We start from the raw sequence: 18,248 nt of genomic DNA on the forward strand, positions 1-18,248 counted from the left end.
ACCTGATAAAACGCCCCCCTGGTCACGGCCGACAACTGGTCTTCCAGTGTCAGCCGTGGGTCCAGGAGGACCCCCAGATTGCGTACCCTCTCCGAGGGAGCCAAAATTTCACCCCCTATAGTCAGCGATGGAGTCAGCTGACTATGCCGAGGCGCCGGCAGCCACAGCCACTCGGTCTTGGAAGGGTTGAGCCTGAGTCAGAGAAAGGGCTCATTCAGCCAGGCATCACATTGTTCAGGCCATCGCAGGGAATCCTCACCAACAGAAAGTTCATTTATTATTCATCTATCCTTCTTCAGTAAAATTGTAGAGACTAAATGTCCATAAATCAGGAGGAGGCAACTTTTGGGGTTAAGGTCACAGTTGGCTTTTAAATGGCATTTTGGGGACAGACTCCAAAAAATTGGAGGTCAACACAAACATTTTAAAAAAATTTAAAATGAAAATAATTAAATATATTTAATAATTAATATAATCACTCCTCACATATTTACAATAGTTCTCCTTGTAAAATATTTCATTCAGCACAACTTTCAGAGGAGTTGTAAGGCTCACATACAAGATTTTGAAAGTGATGAGAGCCACATACAATCCCAAGACCTTGGGTCATACATTCTTGGCTATAAAGCAATATTTAGCATAGTATATATAGGGATGCTCAGCTGAAGTTTATAATCTCCAGCTGTGTTGGGAGCTATTAGTACTCCCTTGCCACTCATTAAAACTCCAGAAATAGCTTCTATCTCACTCATCATTACTTCTGTATGTTTAATTACAATTCAGGTAAGGTAAAGTTGTACTGCTGAAATTATACTAGTGCTATTTGGAATTAGCATCTGTTACTATTGCTTAATAACCCTGACCCAATAAGAGAGAGGATATTTTAGCAAAGGCTGAACTGAGCTCCTAATTTCCTAGTTAGGAGAGCTGCAATAAACATTGCGGAAGGAACAGCTGAGCTTTTTCTAAAGAATGCCAGAGATAATACTGGATAACAGAAGTGGCTGTATATGGTAACACTGGTCAAAATATTCACTCAGCTTTCTACAGGAAGTTGTTTGAACATTCACCTTTTTTTAATGACAGACAAAACTTCACAAGAGATTTCAAGGATAAAAATCAGACTTCTCAAATTAGACATCTGAAGATTTAAAATAGTACTCAGCACCAGTATTGTAGGCCTATGTGTATTTACATTATTCAAAAGAAGATTTTACATAATGTTATGGGATTTATTCTTAGTGTATAGTATTCATTTTTTATCCAGAAGAGTGTGAATAAGTAACATGTTTGATAATCAAATGGTGTCAAGTGGAAAGATGGTTCCTCAAACCAAGAGTTATTTTATGGCCTTCCTCAGGGTTTCATTGTGTCTCCAATATGGATATATGTGCTCAATATCCATATGAAATAAATGGGGCTGTTCATCACAGGATTTTGAGCAGCGTGCTATCAGTCTATTTTTATATGAAGGTGTTGCACTAGTATAATATTGGGTTGGATGAGCTACAGTAAGTTAAAGCTGAATCCAGATGAGGCAGATGTATTTGTGGAATGGGAAGAGGAGTGTCACACTTGAAAGTTTGGAAGTGATTTTGGATCTTCCATGATTGATTACCCTGAGATAGCAGAGAGGAGCTCTTTCATTAGCTTTAGCTAATATGCAAACTAGAACTCAAAATCTCCAAAAGACCAATGATGCCTCTGATACTAATATTACTGTCAGCCCTTGAGGAAAGCCAAGTCAAGAGACTGGCTCCACATGAAATATTGAAACTCTACTTTGTTTATATACGCTGTAATAACTCAGTCTTCAAAGACTAACAATATTTCCCTTTCATTTGCTCCTATACCAAAGACAGTCAAAGCAAGTCAACTTTAAGATTCTTTCTCATACTACCTTGTCTTCCTGAGCTTAATCCACATTTGGTTAACAACCTTGGCATTTGCAGGGTCAACTCTGTGATTTTTTAATTGCACTGGGTTTCTTTTTGGATGAAATATCAAGTACTGATTATCATAGTGACCCTGGACTGTTCTAGTGCTTCCAAACAGGCTTTGGAACATGAATAGAAATATGGACATGGCACTTGTGTGCAACACTTTAAAGCAGCTGGGTTCCTTTTTAACGATTGCATATCTGTTCTGTGTCACTGCTCTTGGTCCCACCAAAAGGTACAATTGTTTTTAGGCATAGCAGAAAGGTGCCGTATTTATTTTCCTTCCCCTTTGGAAGATCAGATATAAAATGCTGCACTTTCCTGTAGCCACTTCACTTCTTTGTTATTAAGGGCATTATTTTTTCTTCTAATATTAAATTTTAATTCATTTTAATACTTTTTGCTTCAACTCCCTCCTGCCTTCTTATTCAAAACTTGAGAGACTTCAGGAGACAACAGCATGTGCAACATAATACCTGCATGCATAGCATGGATGTTGTCTATACATGCAACAGTTAATAAGAAGCCAAAAGCTTGCTGAGGCAACTGATAGATTTGATTGTCTTCTGAAAGGCAAAACAAGATGCACCCAAGACTGTCTGGTATTTTGAAATTTGACCAAATATTATCAGACTAGCAAAAGTCATGCTCTTCATGCTTAGATTGGATAGCTTTCTTGTGATGAGATGGATACTAATCCATCATTTGTCCCTCTCCATTCAGCAAAAGTTCTCTAATTCTTCATGAGAATATTTTTTTCCCAAATCACTGGCTATTTTATAAAATCTGCTGGTCAACACAACACAAAAACACAAATGTTTTTCTGATCGCTTACTTTCTCATTCTGTCCTTCTGATTTCTCTGAAAGAAATGAAAAAAATCTGATGGGATCAAAAGGTCAGATCCTTTTTTTTTTTTTTTTTTAGAAAAACCAGGCTAAAACTAGAGAAGCTTTGGCCTTTCAGCTCTTATCAGAAAAGAGTAGGATATATACCAGGCCACTTAGAAGCAATATACAGAGGACAAACCTTTTTAGGGGCAAAAGTTCAAATTGCGTATCTTTTTGGCAGCTGTTTCAGCAGTGGATGGTCATCCGAAAACAGCTTGAACCAGATAACCTTTCAAAAGCTGATGCTGCAAAAGGATTTTTGCCATTTATTGAGAGCCTGAAGAAAGCAACAAAAGAAGAAATCTTACAGCTACTGAGAAATGAAAATAATACAGAAATACTGTGAGTTGCTAGCAACGGGTTTTACTCTTTCTGCAATAACATGTCCATTTTAAATTTCAGTAAGCTTTGGAGAAAGATTTATTGAATTTTGTAAAGTTATATAAGATTAGACCTATTATGGTCAACATGAATAAAATACCAAAGCACTGTTGTGATTGTTGCTTGTTAGCACAATATGCACTGTTTCAAGCCACTATGAGCTAGATCAGAGGTCCTTATGTTTTTTCCAGGATAAGCCATAAACAAATCACTAGTAAGCCAGCTAATATTATTATTAAAAAATTGCCTTGTTAGTCAGGCCTTATTACCCTGGTTTCAAATCTAACTTTAGGTTCAAGTAGTTTTGAATTGCAAAAAATATGCAAAATCAGTAGAGGGCAGAAAGGAGACATAGAGCAATGCTATCTTTTTGCTGCCAGCTAGCGCTGTGTGGAATTTTTTATGGAAGCTTGTGTTGCACAAACCTGTTGTGTAGCTGCTCAAACTGACTAGTAGAAACATGAAACACTCTCCAGGTAGTCCTGGCATAAAAATGGCAATTGGGACTGACAACTCTATCACTCAGTTATGTGGATGTCACACAATCACTATTTGCAACTCCTGTCAGCTTTCCCATTGACTTTGCTTGTCGGAAGCCGACGGGAAGATTACAAATGAAAATTGTGACAGTGGGATGCAGCAACCATTGTAATTATGAGATAGTTGCCAATTGTGATCACATAATGGTGGGGATGCTGCAACAGGCACGCACAACCTCAAGGACTAGCCATAAATCTCCTTATTCAGTGCTATCATAACTTTGTTCAGTAAGCAAGGACTAGCTGTAATCCAATAAAGTTATCAAAAATGCAGGAAGACACAGCAACAGCAATGTATTTTAAAATAAATAATTATTAACTTTTTATTTCTCTGCTTGGCCTCCATACAGTCCCCAGCTGGTTGATACTGTGGCCTCCACACATACCTCAGCCTCTCTGGATGCGATGTTAGATTTTCTGGATTTCAAGAACAAGAGTGGATCTCTCCTTCAGGAACGATTCCTCTATGCTTCTGGTTTCACTTCTCATCCCAGTGAGATATTACTCAGATCTTTAATTGTAAGTTACCCATGGCAGTCAAGGAAACGTGACTACAGCACGGTTTTTAAGAATATATTTTTTTTCTGAGAAACACTCTTTTCTGGAGAGCTGAACATAAGCTTTTGGAAGTCACCTCCTTGAATCAAATGAGACTAGCCTTTGACACACCCTTTGGTTTGGGTTGCACTTAGTACCATTAGCAACATGGTAAAAATAATAATTAAAGTAAAAACAAAACCCTTATGAATAAGGATAAATAAGTGCGTTTGGAATTCAAAAAAATCAGTACCATTAGTGAAAATGCACATAACAATGTGACTAAAATTCCTCTTCCTCCTAGTATGCAATTAGCACCAAGAAAAATGTTTGAGGGTGCTGTTTAATGGGATTTTTCTTCCCTCTACTGCTAATTTTAATGTGGAGAGAAAGATATGCTTATTCAAATTATGATTGGGACAGGTAAGTTTAAATTCCCCCACCTTTCATACTGCAATATGGATTATTTTTTCTCTCCTGATTCTTAATTAAAAACAACATTTTAAAATTGATAGCCAAAAGATGCTCTATGGAGCAGCAGATCTGGTGGTTTCTTCCTGATGAGATGAATACCAATCCATCATTTATCCTTTCCCATTCAGCAGAAGTGCTCCAATTCTTCATTAAAATATTTTTTCCAAATCACTGGCTATTTTGTAAAATATTGTCTATAGCACAGCACATTGGTAGTTGGGCTGATCCTTCTTGAATAAGGAGCATTATTCCCTCCAGTCATAAAACAGGACTTGGAACATTTCCTCAAGAGGATTGGTATCATTTATTTATTTTATCAATTTATTCAATTTATATGACCATCCATCTCAGATATTTCTCTTGGTGGCTTCCAGGAAATCAAAACAAGATAAAAAGATAACAAAACAATAAATAAGAAATATAGCAGCCTAGATAAATCCTAGCAAACAGCTCAATCAACCATCGTATGGGCTCAACCACATACTCAGGCGTCAAGTTTGGCAACAGAACCAGGTCTTTAAAGCCTTAGAGAAAACCAGTAGGATTAAGTCATGCTAGCTTTGTGTAAGCTTAGTGTAAGCTCAATTTAAAAAAAAAAAGGTTTGTGCCAAATTATCCAAAGGTATTGTAGACATTTTTAAATGTTAGATTTAAGGAGTCAATAATGACACTATTTACTTTTTTTTAATACAATAGAATAAATACAAGAGTCCAATTGGTAGCAATGAAATCAGAGAAATGGTTATTATTATTTCTGGAGCACTCATCAAAAAACTGTGCAATGTAGGAGGCTGCAAACTGCCTGTAAGTATTTTCTGGTTTCCTACACGAGTAGGAAATAATGCAATACAGGTAGTCCTCAATTTACACCAGTTTCTTAGCAACCATTAGAAGTTACAATGGATCTACCTGGAGGCTATTCACAATCCAGATTCAAAGTTCTGATGGACAACCCCCTGTGGTCACATGACTGAACTTCAAGAGCTTGGCAATCAGGCCGCATTTAGGGACTGTTTTGGCATCCCACAATCACAACTATTTTACAATGGTTTTGCTAAACACCAGCATTTGCTTCCAATTTTTTGGCAAAAATATGCCCATAGCAAATCATTGGTTTGTTTAATGACTGCCACAAAAGAAGATAATAAAATTTTATGACTGTCACACGACTGACAACCAAAATGAGCAGGCTCCATTACCGATGTAAGTTGAGAACTACCTGTATGCACTTAATGCAAATGTGAAATTTCATTTAAGTTCCTCTAACTATTACTGAATCCTGTTATTAAATTTGCTTGAAAACAATCCTTCCTTTCTCTGTGCATCTGACAATTTCCCTTTCCTTTATTCCACTGATGCCCCTCAAGAGCAATCTTCCAAATAATTCTTATTTTGCTTTCCTCACTCCTTTATTATTTCTCATCCTTATTCTCTTCTCCTTGTGTCAGCCTCCTTCTGCTTTCTGTTTTCTTTGCTTGGCTACTGCTGTAATGTTATCTATCCACGAAAGACTAGCATGATCACTGGGTGAGGGAGCGTGTCACTTCCATATACTGCAGAGTACAATGGTATGCTATCTGGGCTATATATAAATGGCCCAGAGTAGCAGCCACAATTGTATTTTGCTCTTAAAATAGCTCACAGATGCTTGTTTTATCTCCCCTACTCCCATCCCAAATTAGATATAGACAATCTGCAAGCCACATGTGGCTCTTGGACTAATTTCCAAAACTCTCTGCACAAGATCACTTCAACCTCGGCAAAGAGATTTTGCCCTTTTCCCATTGTTGGCTACTTGGGAAAGAGAAGGGGTTGTTAGATAATAAAAGGAAAAGACGAAGCTCTTTCACTGTCTCCTAACGGCATTTCCACATACCATTATATCTTCCCATTATGTAAATCCTTGCCAAAGACTCCTGAGGAAATGCAGTCCTTGATGGAAAAAGGTTTGTCCTTAATGCCCTGAAGAATAGACCAATATGATGCTCTCCGGTGATCTCTTGCCCAAAGGCTTAAATCATAATTAATGTCATATTCATAATATTATGATCAAATACTTTATTAGATTCATCAAATCTAAGAAGAAAGCACGATGGATGACGTGTAATAAAGTGCAATATAGGTTGTCCTTGACTTACAACTATTCCTTTAGTGACCATTCAAAGTTACAATAATACTGAAAAAAGTGACTTATAACTTCTTTTCACCCTTAAGACTGGTGCAGTCTCCCCATGGTCATGTGATCAAAATTCACATGCTTGGCAATTGGTATGTATTTATGAGGATTCCACTGGCCCAGGATCATGTGATCATCTTTTGTGCCTTCTGACAAGCAAAATGGGGAAGCCAGATTCACTTAACAACCGTGTTACTAACTTAACAACGGCAGTGATTCACCTAAGAATAGTGGCAAGAAGGGTCATAAAATGGGGCAAAACTCACTTAAACTGTCTTGCTTAGCAACAGCTGTGGTCATAAGTGGTGGTTGTAAGTCGAAGATTACCAGTATACTTTTCTTGATTGATAGTTTTTTTATATATTTGTTCCTCATTTTACTATAGTAGGTTCCCCTAGATCAGACATGTCAAACTCACAATGTCACGTGACGTCGCGCAACGTATCAGAGCTTTTTCGCCATTGCTGGCAATGGGGTGGGTGTGGTTTCCCGATGACGCATCCGGCCCGTGGGCCGGCAGTTTAACACCCCTGCCCTAGATTCTCTTTGGTGCACTATTAATATAATGGGGTCGATTCTTTCCAGGCTGTTGTGGAAGCCAAGAAACTGATATTGCAAGGCTTGAACAGAGCAGATAAAGTTGATGATGTGAAGATGTTCCTTTTGGCACTGAAAAATGCCCTTTTGCCAGAAGCTGTCCCTGTGCTGCTGAAATTTGCTGAGTCAGGAGAAGGACCTATCAGCAACATTGCTGTTACTGCTCTACAGAGATATGATCATTCATCCATAACTACTGAGGTAAATAAAAAGGTTTTTTTAAAGAGTATCATATTATTCCCTGTTATCTGATGGGACTTCATTTAGAGAGAGGAGTTGTAAATACATCCGTGCATTTGACCAAAGAACCCACAAAGATTATGGAGTTCTCATGCAAAATCCAAGAGACTGCTAAGTTATACCTTTACATTTTTATATCAGCAACTATTTTAAACAACAGCTGTCATTCTGCCCTTCCAGAAAATTGCCCCAAATTTGGCTAGATCATCCAGTCTTAAAAATGTTGAAATCTTGAGCTATGAAACTTTATGGGATTTTGATGATCTCATGTATGACTTAAAAATTCTTGTAATTAAAAAGGTAATGTTAACATAACTTGAGCAGTTTATATACGCTGTCGGGAGTTATTGCAAGTCCCATATTGCCAACCCTTGTTTTAAAATTTTCTACATCCAAACAGGGAAAAGCTGCAGGCAAGGTAATGCTTGGACAGCCTCCTTACTTTCAGATTTTCCTGCTTGCAATCTTGATGGAAACATTTTATTCAAAGAATAAGAATCAAAATCTCTGTTAATTCTCTCTATCAGAAGGAAAATAACATTTATTAAACAAAAAGTAAAAGGTAAAATAAATATTAGAAGAAGAAGAAAAAATTCCATTGAGGATTATGAAAACCTATACATAGGCAAATTTAAATTCTTGTCCATTTCTACATTTTCTGTGAAAAGATATGGATGCCTCCCTCTTTTGTGATAAAAGAGTAGTTTCTATGTATTCACTGTTTTAAACTCACTTTTATGAGAAGTAACTCTCATTCTAAATTCTGTACATTCCATATATGTTGAACCACAAATTCCATTAGCTAGAAATAGTGGGAGTTGTTATCCACTATATCTTTAAGGTTAGAAAAGGGTGACTTGATTGCTCTGGTATGGACAGAAATATATTTAACATTTTGGGAGAAGAACCATGTTTTGGTCTTTCCATGTATCTCTTCATAAGAAATCTGAATATGTGATCCAGGGTGAAGTCCAATTTGCAGAAAGGTGAAAATGAAATGAGTTTTGGGATTCGTATTGCTAGGTTGTCTAGCAATTAACCCCACAGCTTTCAAGTGTGATGCATGACTATAATATCCTGTTATTTTCTACCACCACCAAATAAGGCACATGTTAACCAAAATTTACTATTTTTTTCACCAGTTTGAGAGAACTGGGGGTGGGAGGTCAAATTCCTAGGTTGTGTGATCCTGACACAATCATTTGAATTTTGGTACCATCCCAGTATACAAGGTATAGCATCTGAAGTTAAAACCCTATCTGGTATCCTTTATTGCAGGGGGTAGTCAACCTTGGCTCTTTTATGACTCGTGGACTTCAACTCCCAGAATTCCTGAGCCAGCTAACCTAAGCTGGCTCAGGAATTCTGGGAATTGAAGTCCACGAGTCATAAAAGAGCCAAGGTTGACTACCCCTACTTTATTGGGTGATAGACTTTCTTTCATTTCTTCTGTCTTCTATCAGCTATTCAGTAGAATTGACCAGATTATATCTCCACCAGGTGAAAAAAACCATGAACAGGATTTATCATCAGAATTATAAGGTTCACGAGAAGACTGTACGAACCACAGCTGCTGCTATTATCTTCAGCAGCAATCCTTCCTTCATGGAAGTTAAGAACCTCCTCCTCTCCATTGGAGAGCTGCCACTGGAAATGAATAAGTACATGCTTTCACTCGTCCAGGACATACTACGTTTTGAAATGCCTGCCAGGTATATCAAGTATCATTGTTATTTGTGTAGCTATGCTGCGATAGAACTGCTCCACAAATATTACTCTTGTACACCACCTCCACCACATTTATATTGGGATAAAAAGCATAGGTGTTTTTTTTTTAAGGTCACAGTGAAAGCTTAACACCTCACTGGCTAGCAGTTGTATGTATTTCCCGTTCCTTTCTTAACAGAATAAGAAAGTTGGAAAGGACCTCAGAGGTCTTCTGGTCCAATCCCCTGCTTAAGCAGGAGATCCTTATCTTGGAATGATTTAACATTTTAAAAATTATTATTTATTTTTTTTAAAAGTTTTTTATTTATAAAACAGTTAAAACAAAGATGGACATAACGTAACATTCCAGTCTATATATTCCTAACAATTTGTTCTTCATCATACATATAATTATTAATCTCTATAGATACATATTTCCTATATAATACAGTCTCTAATTTGTTTCTCTATATACTGACATACAGTTTTATATATCTCTATCTTAACACTAACTTAAAACCCGAACAGTTCTCCTTGATTCACACCAACAATAGAATTTGTCCCAGATTTTGAAGTAATCTGACTCTGTCTCGTCCTTCATTTCAATTGTGAGCCTATCCATATCAGCACACGATAAGATTTTATATAAAATCTCTTCTTCTGTTGGAATTTCTTTATTCCTCCAGTTTTGTGCGCCAATCTAGCAGCCGTGAGAATATGTAGCATCAAATAAAATATCCTTTTGTCGTATTTCTGCGTAGTTATGCCTAGTAGGAAGAATTTTAAAAATTATTTTGATGATGATGATGTAGTAGTAGGAGTGGGAGAAATATGACAATATAAAAGTTAAAACAGCTTTACTCATCAGAAACATTTTTTAATCTACCTCCACATTAAGGCTAGCAAAATGCTAACTCATTTCTCTGATAGAATGCTTACTATGATAGGTTTAAAAAATTAATCAGTTTGGGGGATTTACATGATAGTAACAAAATAGGATACATTTGACAATACATTAGGCTAAATGTGGTTGGCAAGTTTGTGTTTCATTGTGTCATTTATGGTAACAGGGAAAACAGATTTACACTACAGAAGAATTACTCAATGTAAGAATAATTCTCATATAGCCTGAACTATAGAATTTGAACCAGCAATTGGTGTCATAATGATGTTTGTAAGACTGAGATTATTTTACTGTATCTTTTAGCAAATAACCATACTCTTTTAATCAGGTTAATTTCTTAAATAAATTAGTATCATCTCCAAGGAAGGTTCTTAGTATGGATTTCAGGTCAAATCATTCTGTATGAAGTGCTATTATTAAAATGTATCATTTTGGTATTTTATTGTAGAGAGAAAATGTTTTCTTCTCCAATAGAAATAAAATGTTTGTTTTTCAGCAAAATGATCCATGAAGTTCTGAAGGACATATTGATTCATAATTATGACCGGTTTTCAAAAATGGGTTCTTCTTCAGCTTTCTCTGGCTACCTAACACGTATGTGATGATCAAAATAAATATTAGATTATATTTGCATTTCTTGATTGTTTTGCCAAAATTGTAACTACAACATATAACTGTGTTTAATTAAGGTGACCAAGTTCTATCATCTACATATTGCCTTGATATACTGTATTCTGGTTCAGGCATCTTAAGAAGAAGCAACATGAATATCTTTATTTTCAATAAATTTGTTCAACTTCATGCCAGCCAGGTATGTCCCATGCACTATTAAAATAAAAACATCAGAAAAGAGCCTAACCTGCAGCTTGAGTCATGTACAGCTTGATCATAGAAAACTGCCTTAAATCAGATCAAACTATTGCTTAGGACCATGCTTGTTGTGTAAATGATTCAGAATTGCTTTAAACCTTATGCACGCACAAGCATAATTTCTCTCTTCTAGTTATGAAAGGAGTTTGGAAGATGAACAGCTTACTATTGTCCTCTTAATTCATTATAATGGTAAAGGTCCTGCTCATCATCCAGATGTTTGAGTGGTGGTGTCTCATATTGAACCTGATCTTCTAAGCTTCCTCTGATGGCATGGTTTAGAGTTTATTGTAACAGCAACTCCATCATTTTCTATTCCCTACCTTTTAAATTTAAAATATTGTTAATTGGCCAGATGAAAAAAATGTTTCCATATCATTAATAATTATAATAGCTGCAGTTTTTATTAGCCTGAATGCTCAACTATGCCTATTGAACTTTGATAGAATCATAGGATGAGAAAGGATCTAGAAATCATTTATTCCCAACCCTTCTCATTAAAGACTCTGTAAAACTTGATGCATGACTAAAGCAATCTGCATAAATCCCTCCAATGGATTTATAGGACAGCTAAGAAAGTCTAGTTCCTTGTCAAACAAGAACTTCCATAAGATTTCTCTACATTGATCAAAATCTGCCTTTCTGTAGCTTCCACCTATTTTTTCCCCCTAGTCCTGCCCTTTGATGGCAGTTGTCATGTCTCCTTTCCTTTTCAATCTAGCAGTTATCTAGAAGAGTCTTGTGCTGCTTCTCAGTTGTAAGAAGGTATGGATAAGAGATGAATAATATAATAATCTTGCTGAATCTAGAACAAAATGTCGCATACACCTGTTCGTTTTCCCATGTGCTATGTGTTGTTGCTTCCTTTTAGGTGGTAATTGAAGCTCAAGGTCTGGAATCTATTATAGCTGCATCTGCAGATGAAGGCGAAGAAAATCTTGAATCCTTTGCTGGTTTGTCAGCAATCATGCTTGATGTTCAACTTCGGCCAGTTACTTTTTTCCAAGGATATAGTGATTTAATGTCTAAAATGTTCTCAGCCACTGGAGACCCCATGAATGTAGTGAAAGGGCTCGTCCTCCTGTTGGATTTCTCACAGGTATGTACTGTGAAATGTATATACTGGAAACCTAATATTCTTGGGTATTTCAATGTATTTCTTGGGTATACTTATATTGCTTAAGTGGGTTGAAAACAGGAGGAATTCTGAATAACGATGCACCAGCTGAATCCCTCCACAGAATTTCTGGAGAGTAAATTATTTTGAGTCCAGCAGGACAGACTTCTGAATAAATAAGCACCCACGAGAGCTGCATCATACTTTGTTTTATGTATTGTAGGAAGACTATAAACATATTTAATATGATTTCTAAGACATGTGAACCTTAAAATGTTGGCTGTCAGCATGCAACTGAAAAGACTTGCTGCGACCCTGAATTGCTTTCTGTTTTAAGTGTTCCCAAATGGACTCTGTGCAATGGATTCCCAATCCAGTTGTAAGGTTTTGACAGCTGGGAGAGCCAGTTTTGGCAGGAAGCTACTTTATCCATAAAGCTATGTCTCTCATTGAATTATATGGGAAACCATTTGTCCCTTTATTCAACAGCTTTATTATACCATTATACCAAAAATGGTCGAGAATCCTTTGGCTTATGTGGATGATATCTACTGATATTTACTGCATTACAAATTAAATCTGTGAAATTTTAAAATATTTATTATTTAAAATATTTATTTGACTTAGTGGACCTCCCGAAGACACTCTGAGAACCACTGGTCAAGACCAAAAATATCAACAAGAAACTTGCATGAATAGTGCTGAGGGGACAAATGTTTAGTTTCTGTGCAATATGAAACAACTGTCTCAAGAACAGTTTTTGTTATTAAAAATGTACTATAGAATAGAATAGAATAGAAAATAGAATAGAAGAGTTGGAAGGGACCTTGGAGGTCTTGTAGTCCAACCCCTTGCTCAGTCAGGAAACCCTATATCATTTCAGACAAATGGTTGTCCAATCTCTTCTTAAAAACTTCCAGTGTTGGAGCATTCACAACTTCTGGAGGCAAATTGTTCAACTGATTAATTGTTCTAACTGTCAGGAAATTTCTCCTTAGTTCTAGGTTGCTTCTCTCCTTGATTAGTTCCCATCCATTACTTCTTGTCCTGCCCTCAAGTGCTTTGGAGAATAGTTTGATTCCCTCTTCTTGGTGGCAACCCCTGAGATATTGGAACACTGCTAGTCCTTCTCTTCATTAAACTAGACATACCCAAATCCAGCAACTGTTCTTTATGTTTTAGCCTCCAGTCCCCTGATCATCTTTGTTGCTCTTCTCTGCATTACTTTGAAATGTCTCTCTGTGTAGCTGTTCTACACTGTAAGCTTCATCCATGGACCTTCTGTTCTCAGCAGGTTGAGTAGCTCAGTTTCATGGAATGGAGAGATTTTTATTTACACCAAAGGGAAACCTCAAAAAGGGAAACTGAGAAGTAGAAACAGAAAGTATTTATGCCCTCCTAAAACATTACTAATCTGAACATATATTAGATAAGCAAGAAATATTATATGTGTTCTTTTTTTGTTCTTAGGCTATCCAGCTGCAATCTGGACTGATTTGCAATGCTGAATTCAAGGGAGGTATGACTATTGATGTATCAGGAGGAATGGAGTTCAGCCTTTGGTACAGAGAATCCAAAACAAAAGTTAAAAATCGGTGAGACATCTAATTTAGTTCTGGAAGGAGATATTAAATTTCATCATCAACATGAGGGATTTTAAATTTAGTTAGTGTATAAAATTTTTAAACATTTTAAAAATTTAGATCCTTAGCTGAAAGAGTACTTGTATGAAAACATGTGGAAAAGAGAGAAAATGTAGCTTTACTATTTCTGCAGAGGATTCTTTTTCTATATGATTCTGAAAACCATAGCTGAAACATCTGGTACAAACTGCGATAGTGAAAACATGAAATGTGTATTGCAGCCACACAACACAAACCCCGCATTGCATACTTGCATCCCAACATCAATTGCAAGCTGATAGTCTTGTGAAAGTGAAATGAAACTTTCCTCCATTTGACTGTCAACTCGCAACTGATGTTTATATCGTTTGTATGGCAATATTTCATAATTTGGCCTCCATGGATCAGTTGAACCATGGAATAGTAAAAACTGTTACTTATACCTTTGGTAGCTCAAAGCGTGTTTATTGTCTTTATCAGGTGTTGAGCAAAGCTTGTGTATTGCCTTTATCAGGTGTTGAGTAAAACTTGTGTATTGCTTTTATCAGCTTTGAGTAAAATAATTTGTGGAACAATACCTGAGAACTTCTGGGGTGAGCCCATATTTTTCCAGTTGTCAGATTACTATATTTAGTGATCACAACCAGAGGGCTAGGGTGAGGAATGTTGCAATTTGTCATTCTGCAAAATGTAGGGAATCAGATTTATTATTCCTGTCCTGTCCAGGGTTTGAATTCCTGAAACATCAGGAATTAATGTTTGAACTTTATAGCCACTTTTCTTTTTCTCCTCCTATCCTTAGCAACATCAATTTTTGACTGCTAGGAGCAGTCAGTAATATGGAGGAAGCCAACGTGACATGAGATTTTTATACAGAACAGTTTGTCTAAAAGTTATCAGTTGGAGGAGATATTATTTCAATATAATATCATTCAATTTTTAACAACTTGTTTTTTTTCACTCCTCTTTTGTTTCAGGGGAGCTGGGGCGATGATTGGTAACTTTGTGGTTGATGCTATGTTTGTGAAGGCTGGCTTGGAAACCACTTCTGAAATCGAAGCAACGTTGGATTTTGTCACCACAGTGAAATTTTCACAATACCCATTTTTAGTCTGCATGCAGATGGATAAAACTGAAAGCCCATTTAGGTAGGAAGCAACTAGAAATGTTTATTGATCTGCCTAGCATTTTAATACAGCTTTCTACTATCTGATTCTGGAGAAGATCATTATGTGTTAAGTAAATAAGAAATTATAGTAGTGTTACATGCAATTTGTAAAGGAGGTTGGATGGCCCTTAAATTAGTCCCTAATTATTGATTGCCCTAGTCTCATTACCAATCCTAGTCCCAATTTATCACCATATTCTGGCAGGGATTTTTACAACCCCTTCAGCCTTGCAAAGGAGGTTTCAATTTCTTTTCTCCAAGAAGGGTAAAGCAAATATGGTATGATCAAAGATTGGTGTCATGATAGACAAGTTTAGGGAGAGACCTCTACTTTCCAACAGTGTTCACCACCACCTTTGGTGTGACTTCTGGAAATACCTAGAGATATAGTCTAGAGAGATTTTTGATCTCTAACAGATTAGATAATCCAGGTCATACCTAGAGATATAGTCTAGAGAGATTTTTGATCTCTAACAGATTAGATAATCCAGGTCATCATCGTGGAAAAGACAGACTGGCTGAGGAAATTAGTTTAACTCTATGCAAAATGGAATGTATTTAAGACTAAATCTGACTACCCTGGAATTAGTTGACTGAATCAAATATTATTTTTTTTATAATTCCCACAACACATTAACTCCTTCCTATAGATCCAGATCATTTGACTACTTTTCCTGTGGCCTTTTCCACAGAATATGTCAGTGATTTTTATTGTTCACCACCCAGAGTCCCTCTCTGAGGAAAGATGGGCAGTTCTTAAATATGATAAATAAATAAGCAAAGAACTGGAATTTTATATAAATGGATATAGCATATTGTATATCTATTTAAATGCTATCAATGTACTATGTGATGCTAAAGGGCAATTGAACTTCAAAGATATGTGACAGATACATATCAAGAAGATCAATATTGCAGGCTATATTAGAACCATCCATTTTCTGGCAGAAGCTAATGGTAAACTTTAATTTGTAAGGAAGTAAAAAAGGAAATAGGGGTTAATTCCACTTAAGGAATTAATTTCAGGAGAACTGAATGGCTTCCCCATTGGCTTTGCTTGTTGGAAGCTGACAAAGGCCACAGTGCTAATCATGTATGTCTGGAGATTCTGCGATGGCCAGAACTATGAGGGCTAGTCATAGCAACCACTCATTCAGCACCATTGCAAGTTTGAACTGTTCCTGAACAAGTGGCCATTAAATGAGAAGCTTCTGTATCTGCAGAGCAGTGATCAGCAAATTATTCAGCTGCCATTGTAATGGTCTAAGCATCCTTAAAGACTGCTTCCAAAAGGACACTAAATTTCATGATCTCACATGTTTATACACTTATTTTGAGAGGTATCTGAGATTTTATAGAATTTTCTCCACAGAAGAGATTTCATAATTCTCACAGAAGATTATCATAATCTTATAAGATTAAACAGTACTTGCCTTCTGTAGGAACCATACTGCTACTCTCCGTTGTTGAGGAAAATTTTTGAGTAATTTTTTAGTTAGAGACTGCATTCCTCTGAGGTAGTAGTCAAAATGTACATAACACTCTCCAACCCTCATGCATTCATATGGAAGGTCTGAAAGATACCACTGTAGATATACAATCGCTTGAATGCAAGCATAGATTGTTTTTAAACATCTTATCTTCACCAGTAATACTGCTCCTATTCCTCCTGACTTTGGCCTTGATCTATGCCAGGGGTCTTCAGACTTGGCCCTTTTATGACTTGTGGACTTCAACCCCCAGAATTCCTCAGCCAGCGTGCCTGGCTGAGGAATTCTGGGAGTTGAAGTCCACAAGTCATAAAAGGGCCAAGTTTGAAGCCCCTTGATTTTTGCAAAGAAGTTCTCAGTAATCAAGTTTTCCCAAAATTGGCTCAGAACAGCATCTGACATTGTGTTCAAGGAAAAGTACCTTGATGTCAAATTTGTATATCTATACATCAGCCCAGGGCCCAGATTATTGATTCTCAAAGCCATAAAAAGTGTATTTCATTCATTTTTATTCGATGTTGCTCTGGAAGATTATGGATAAGGAAAACTTAAAACACAATCCCTTCCAATTGTGTGTGTCATTAAGGATTATTCCTAGGATTAAAACATGCTGTCCCTCTAGTAATACAGTATAATCATATCACTATTTTTTTTTGCAGGCAATACCTAACGAAATATGAAAGTCTTCCTTCTGGAAAGCCATATGTCTCTCGGAAAAGAAAAGTGAGCTTGCTGGCAGGTTCTGAATATCCCCTCCACCAAGAAAACTCTCACATGTGCAGGGAAGTTTTCAGTGACCAAGCCGATTATTCTGAAACTTGGTTTTGAAATAGGCACCTGATCTTGCATTTCACCAAAAATGAAATGCTGATTCCGGCTTCCCATTCTGCTACCTTCGTTTAGGGCCTAAGCCTATAATTTACAAGTCTGTGAGAACTTTGTTGTATCGAACTTTAAGAGGCCCAGGATTTAGTCTTGTGCACTGTGTTTACATATTTAAAAGATTTATTTTGGGTTTTGTTTGTAACATGCTAGGAAAACAACTTATTTCAAATCCAGGTGTTCATTGAAGAGCATCAGATGTGATAGGACATAATTCTGCTGGATCTCTTAAGAACATTTTCTGTTGTTTAAAAAGAAAAATAACCTGGGAGTGAGATACTTGATGGAACTGAAGTTTTAATCAGTTCCTCACTGTCTTCTGTAATGTAAAATCACTCCCTACACCCCTTTCAAAATTGTTAGCCTTGGGCAGGAAAAAACAAATAATACTGTATGTCTTGTACCTCTCTGCACCTTACAGCGATTTCAACAGCCATTTCAGTGACTTAACAGCAGTAATTTTAGACCTCCTAGTGCAGTGATGGCGAACCTTTTGGAGACTGAGTGCCCAAACTGCAACCCAAAACCTACTTATGTATCGTTGGGTGCTGGGTGGGCGTGGCCTATTGGGTGGGCGTGGCTGGGGTGGTAATGGCAGACTGGGTGGGAGTAAAAAGTTCAATCAATCAATTCCAACTTTGCGAGATCTTTTTTTTCCCGCGAGAAGTTGAAATTGATTGATTGATTGAACCTTTTTTTTTTTTTGCACACGGCG

At 36.8% G+C, this 18,248-nt stretch overlaps 1 protein-coding gene across 1 annotated transcript in view; it reads left to right on the plus strand.

The window, feature by feature from the left end:
* Positions 1-17,479, plus strand: part of MTTP (microsomal triglyceride transfer protein) — a 35,970-nt gene extending 18,491 nt beyond the window's left edge. The window contains exons 8-18 of the mRNA XM_015817415.1: positions 3,011-3,171; positions 4,100-4,268; positions 5,457-5,564; positions 7,522-7,734; positions 9,274-9,485; positions 10,881-10,978; positions 11,074-11,195; positions 12,126-12,353; positions 13,842-13,966; positions 14,971-15,141; positions 17,311-17,479. Of these exons, the coding sequence (XP_015672901.1) occupies positions 3,011-3,171; positions 4,100-4,268; positions 5,457-5,564; positions 7,522-7,734; positions 9,274-9,485; positions 10,881-10,978; positions 11,074-11,195; positions 12,126-12,353; positions 13,842-13,966; positions 14,971-15,141; positions 17,311-17,479 (1,776 nt within the window). The remainder of the gene's footprint in view (positions 1-3,010; positions 3,172-4,099; positions 4,269-5,456; positions 5,565-7,521; positions 7,735-9,273; positions 9,486-10,880; positions 10,979-11,073; positions 11,196-12,125; positions 12,354-13,841; positions 13,967-14,970; positions 15,142-17,310) is intronic.
* The last annotated feature ends 769 nt before the right edge of the window (positions 17,480-18,248 follow it).

The sequence above is a fragment of the Protobothrops mucrosquamatus genome, unplaced genomic scaffold (assembly GCF_001527695.2).
Source record: "Protobothrops mucrosquamatus isolate PMUCROS unplaced genomic scaffold, P.Mucros_1.0 scaffold585, whole genome shotgun sequence".
In the NCBI taxonomy this organism is placed as follows: domain Eukaryota; kingdom Metazoa; phylum Chordata; class Lepidosauria; order Squamata; family Viperidae; genus Protobothrops; species Protobothrops mucrosquamatus.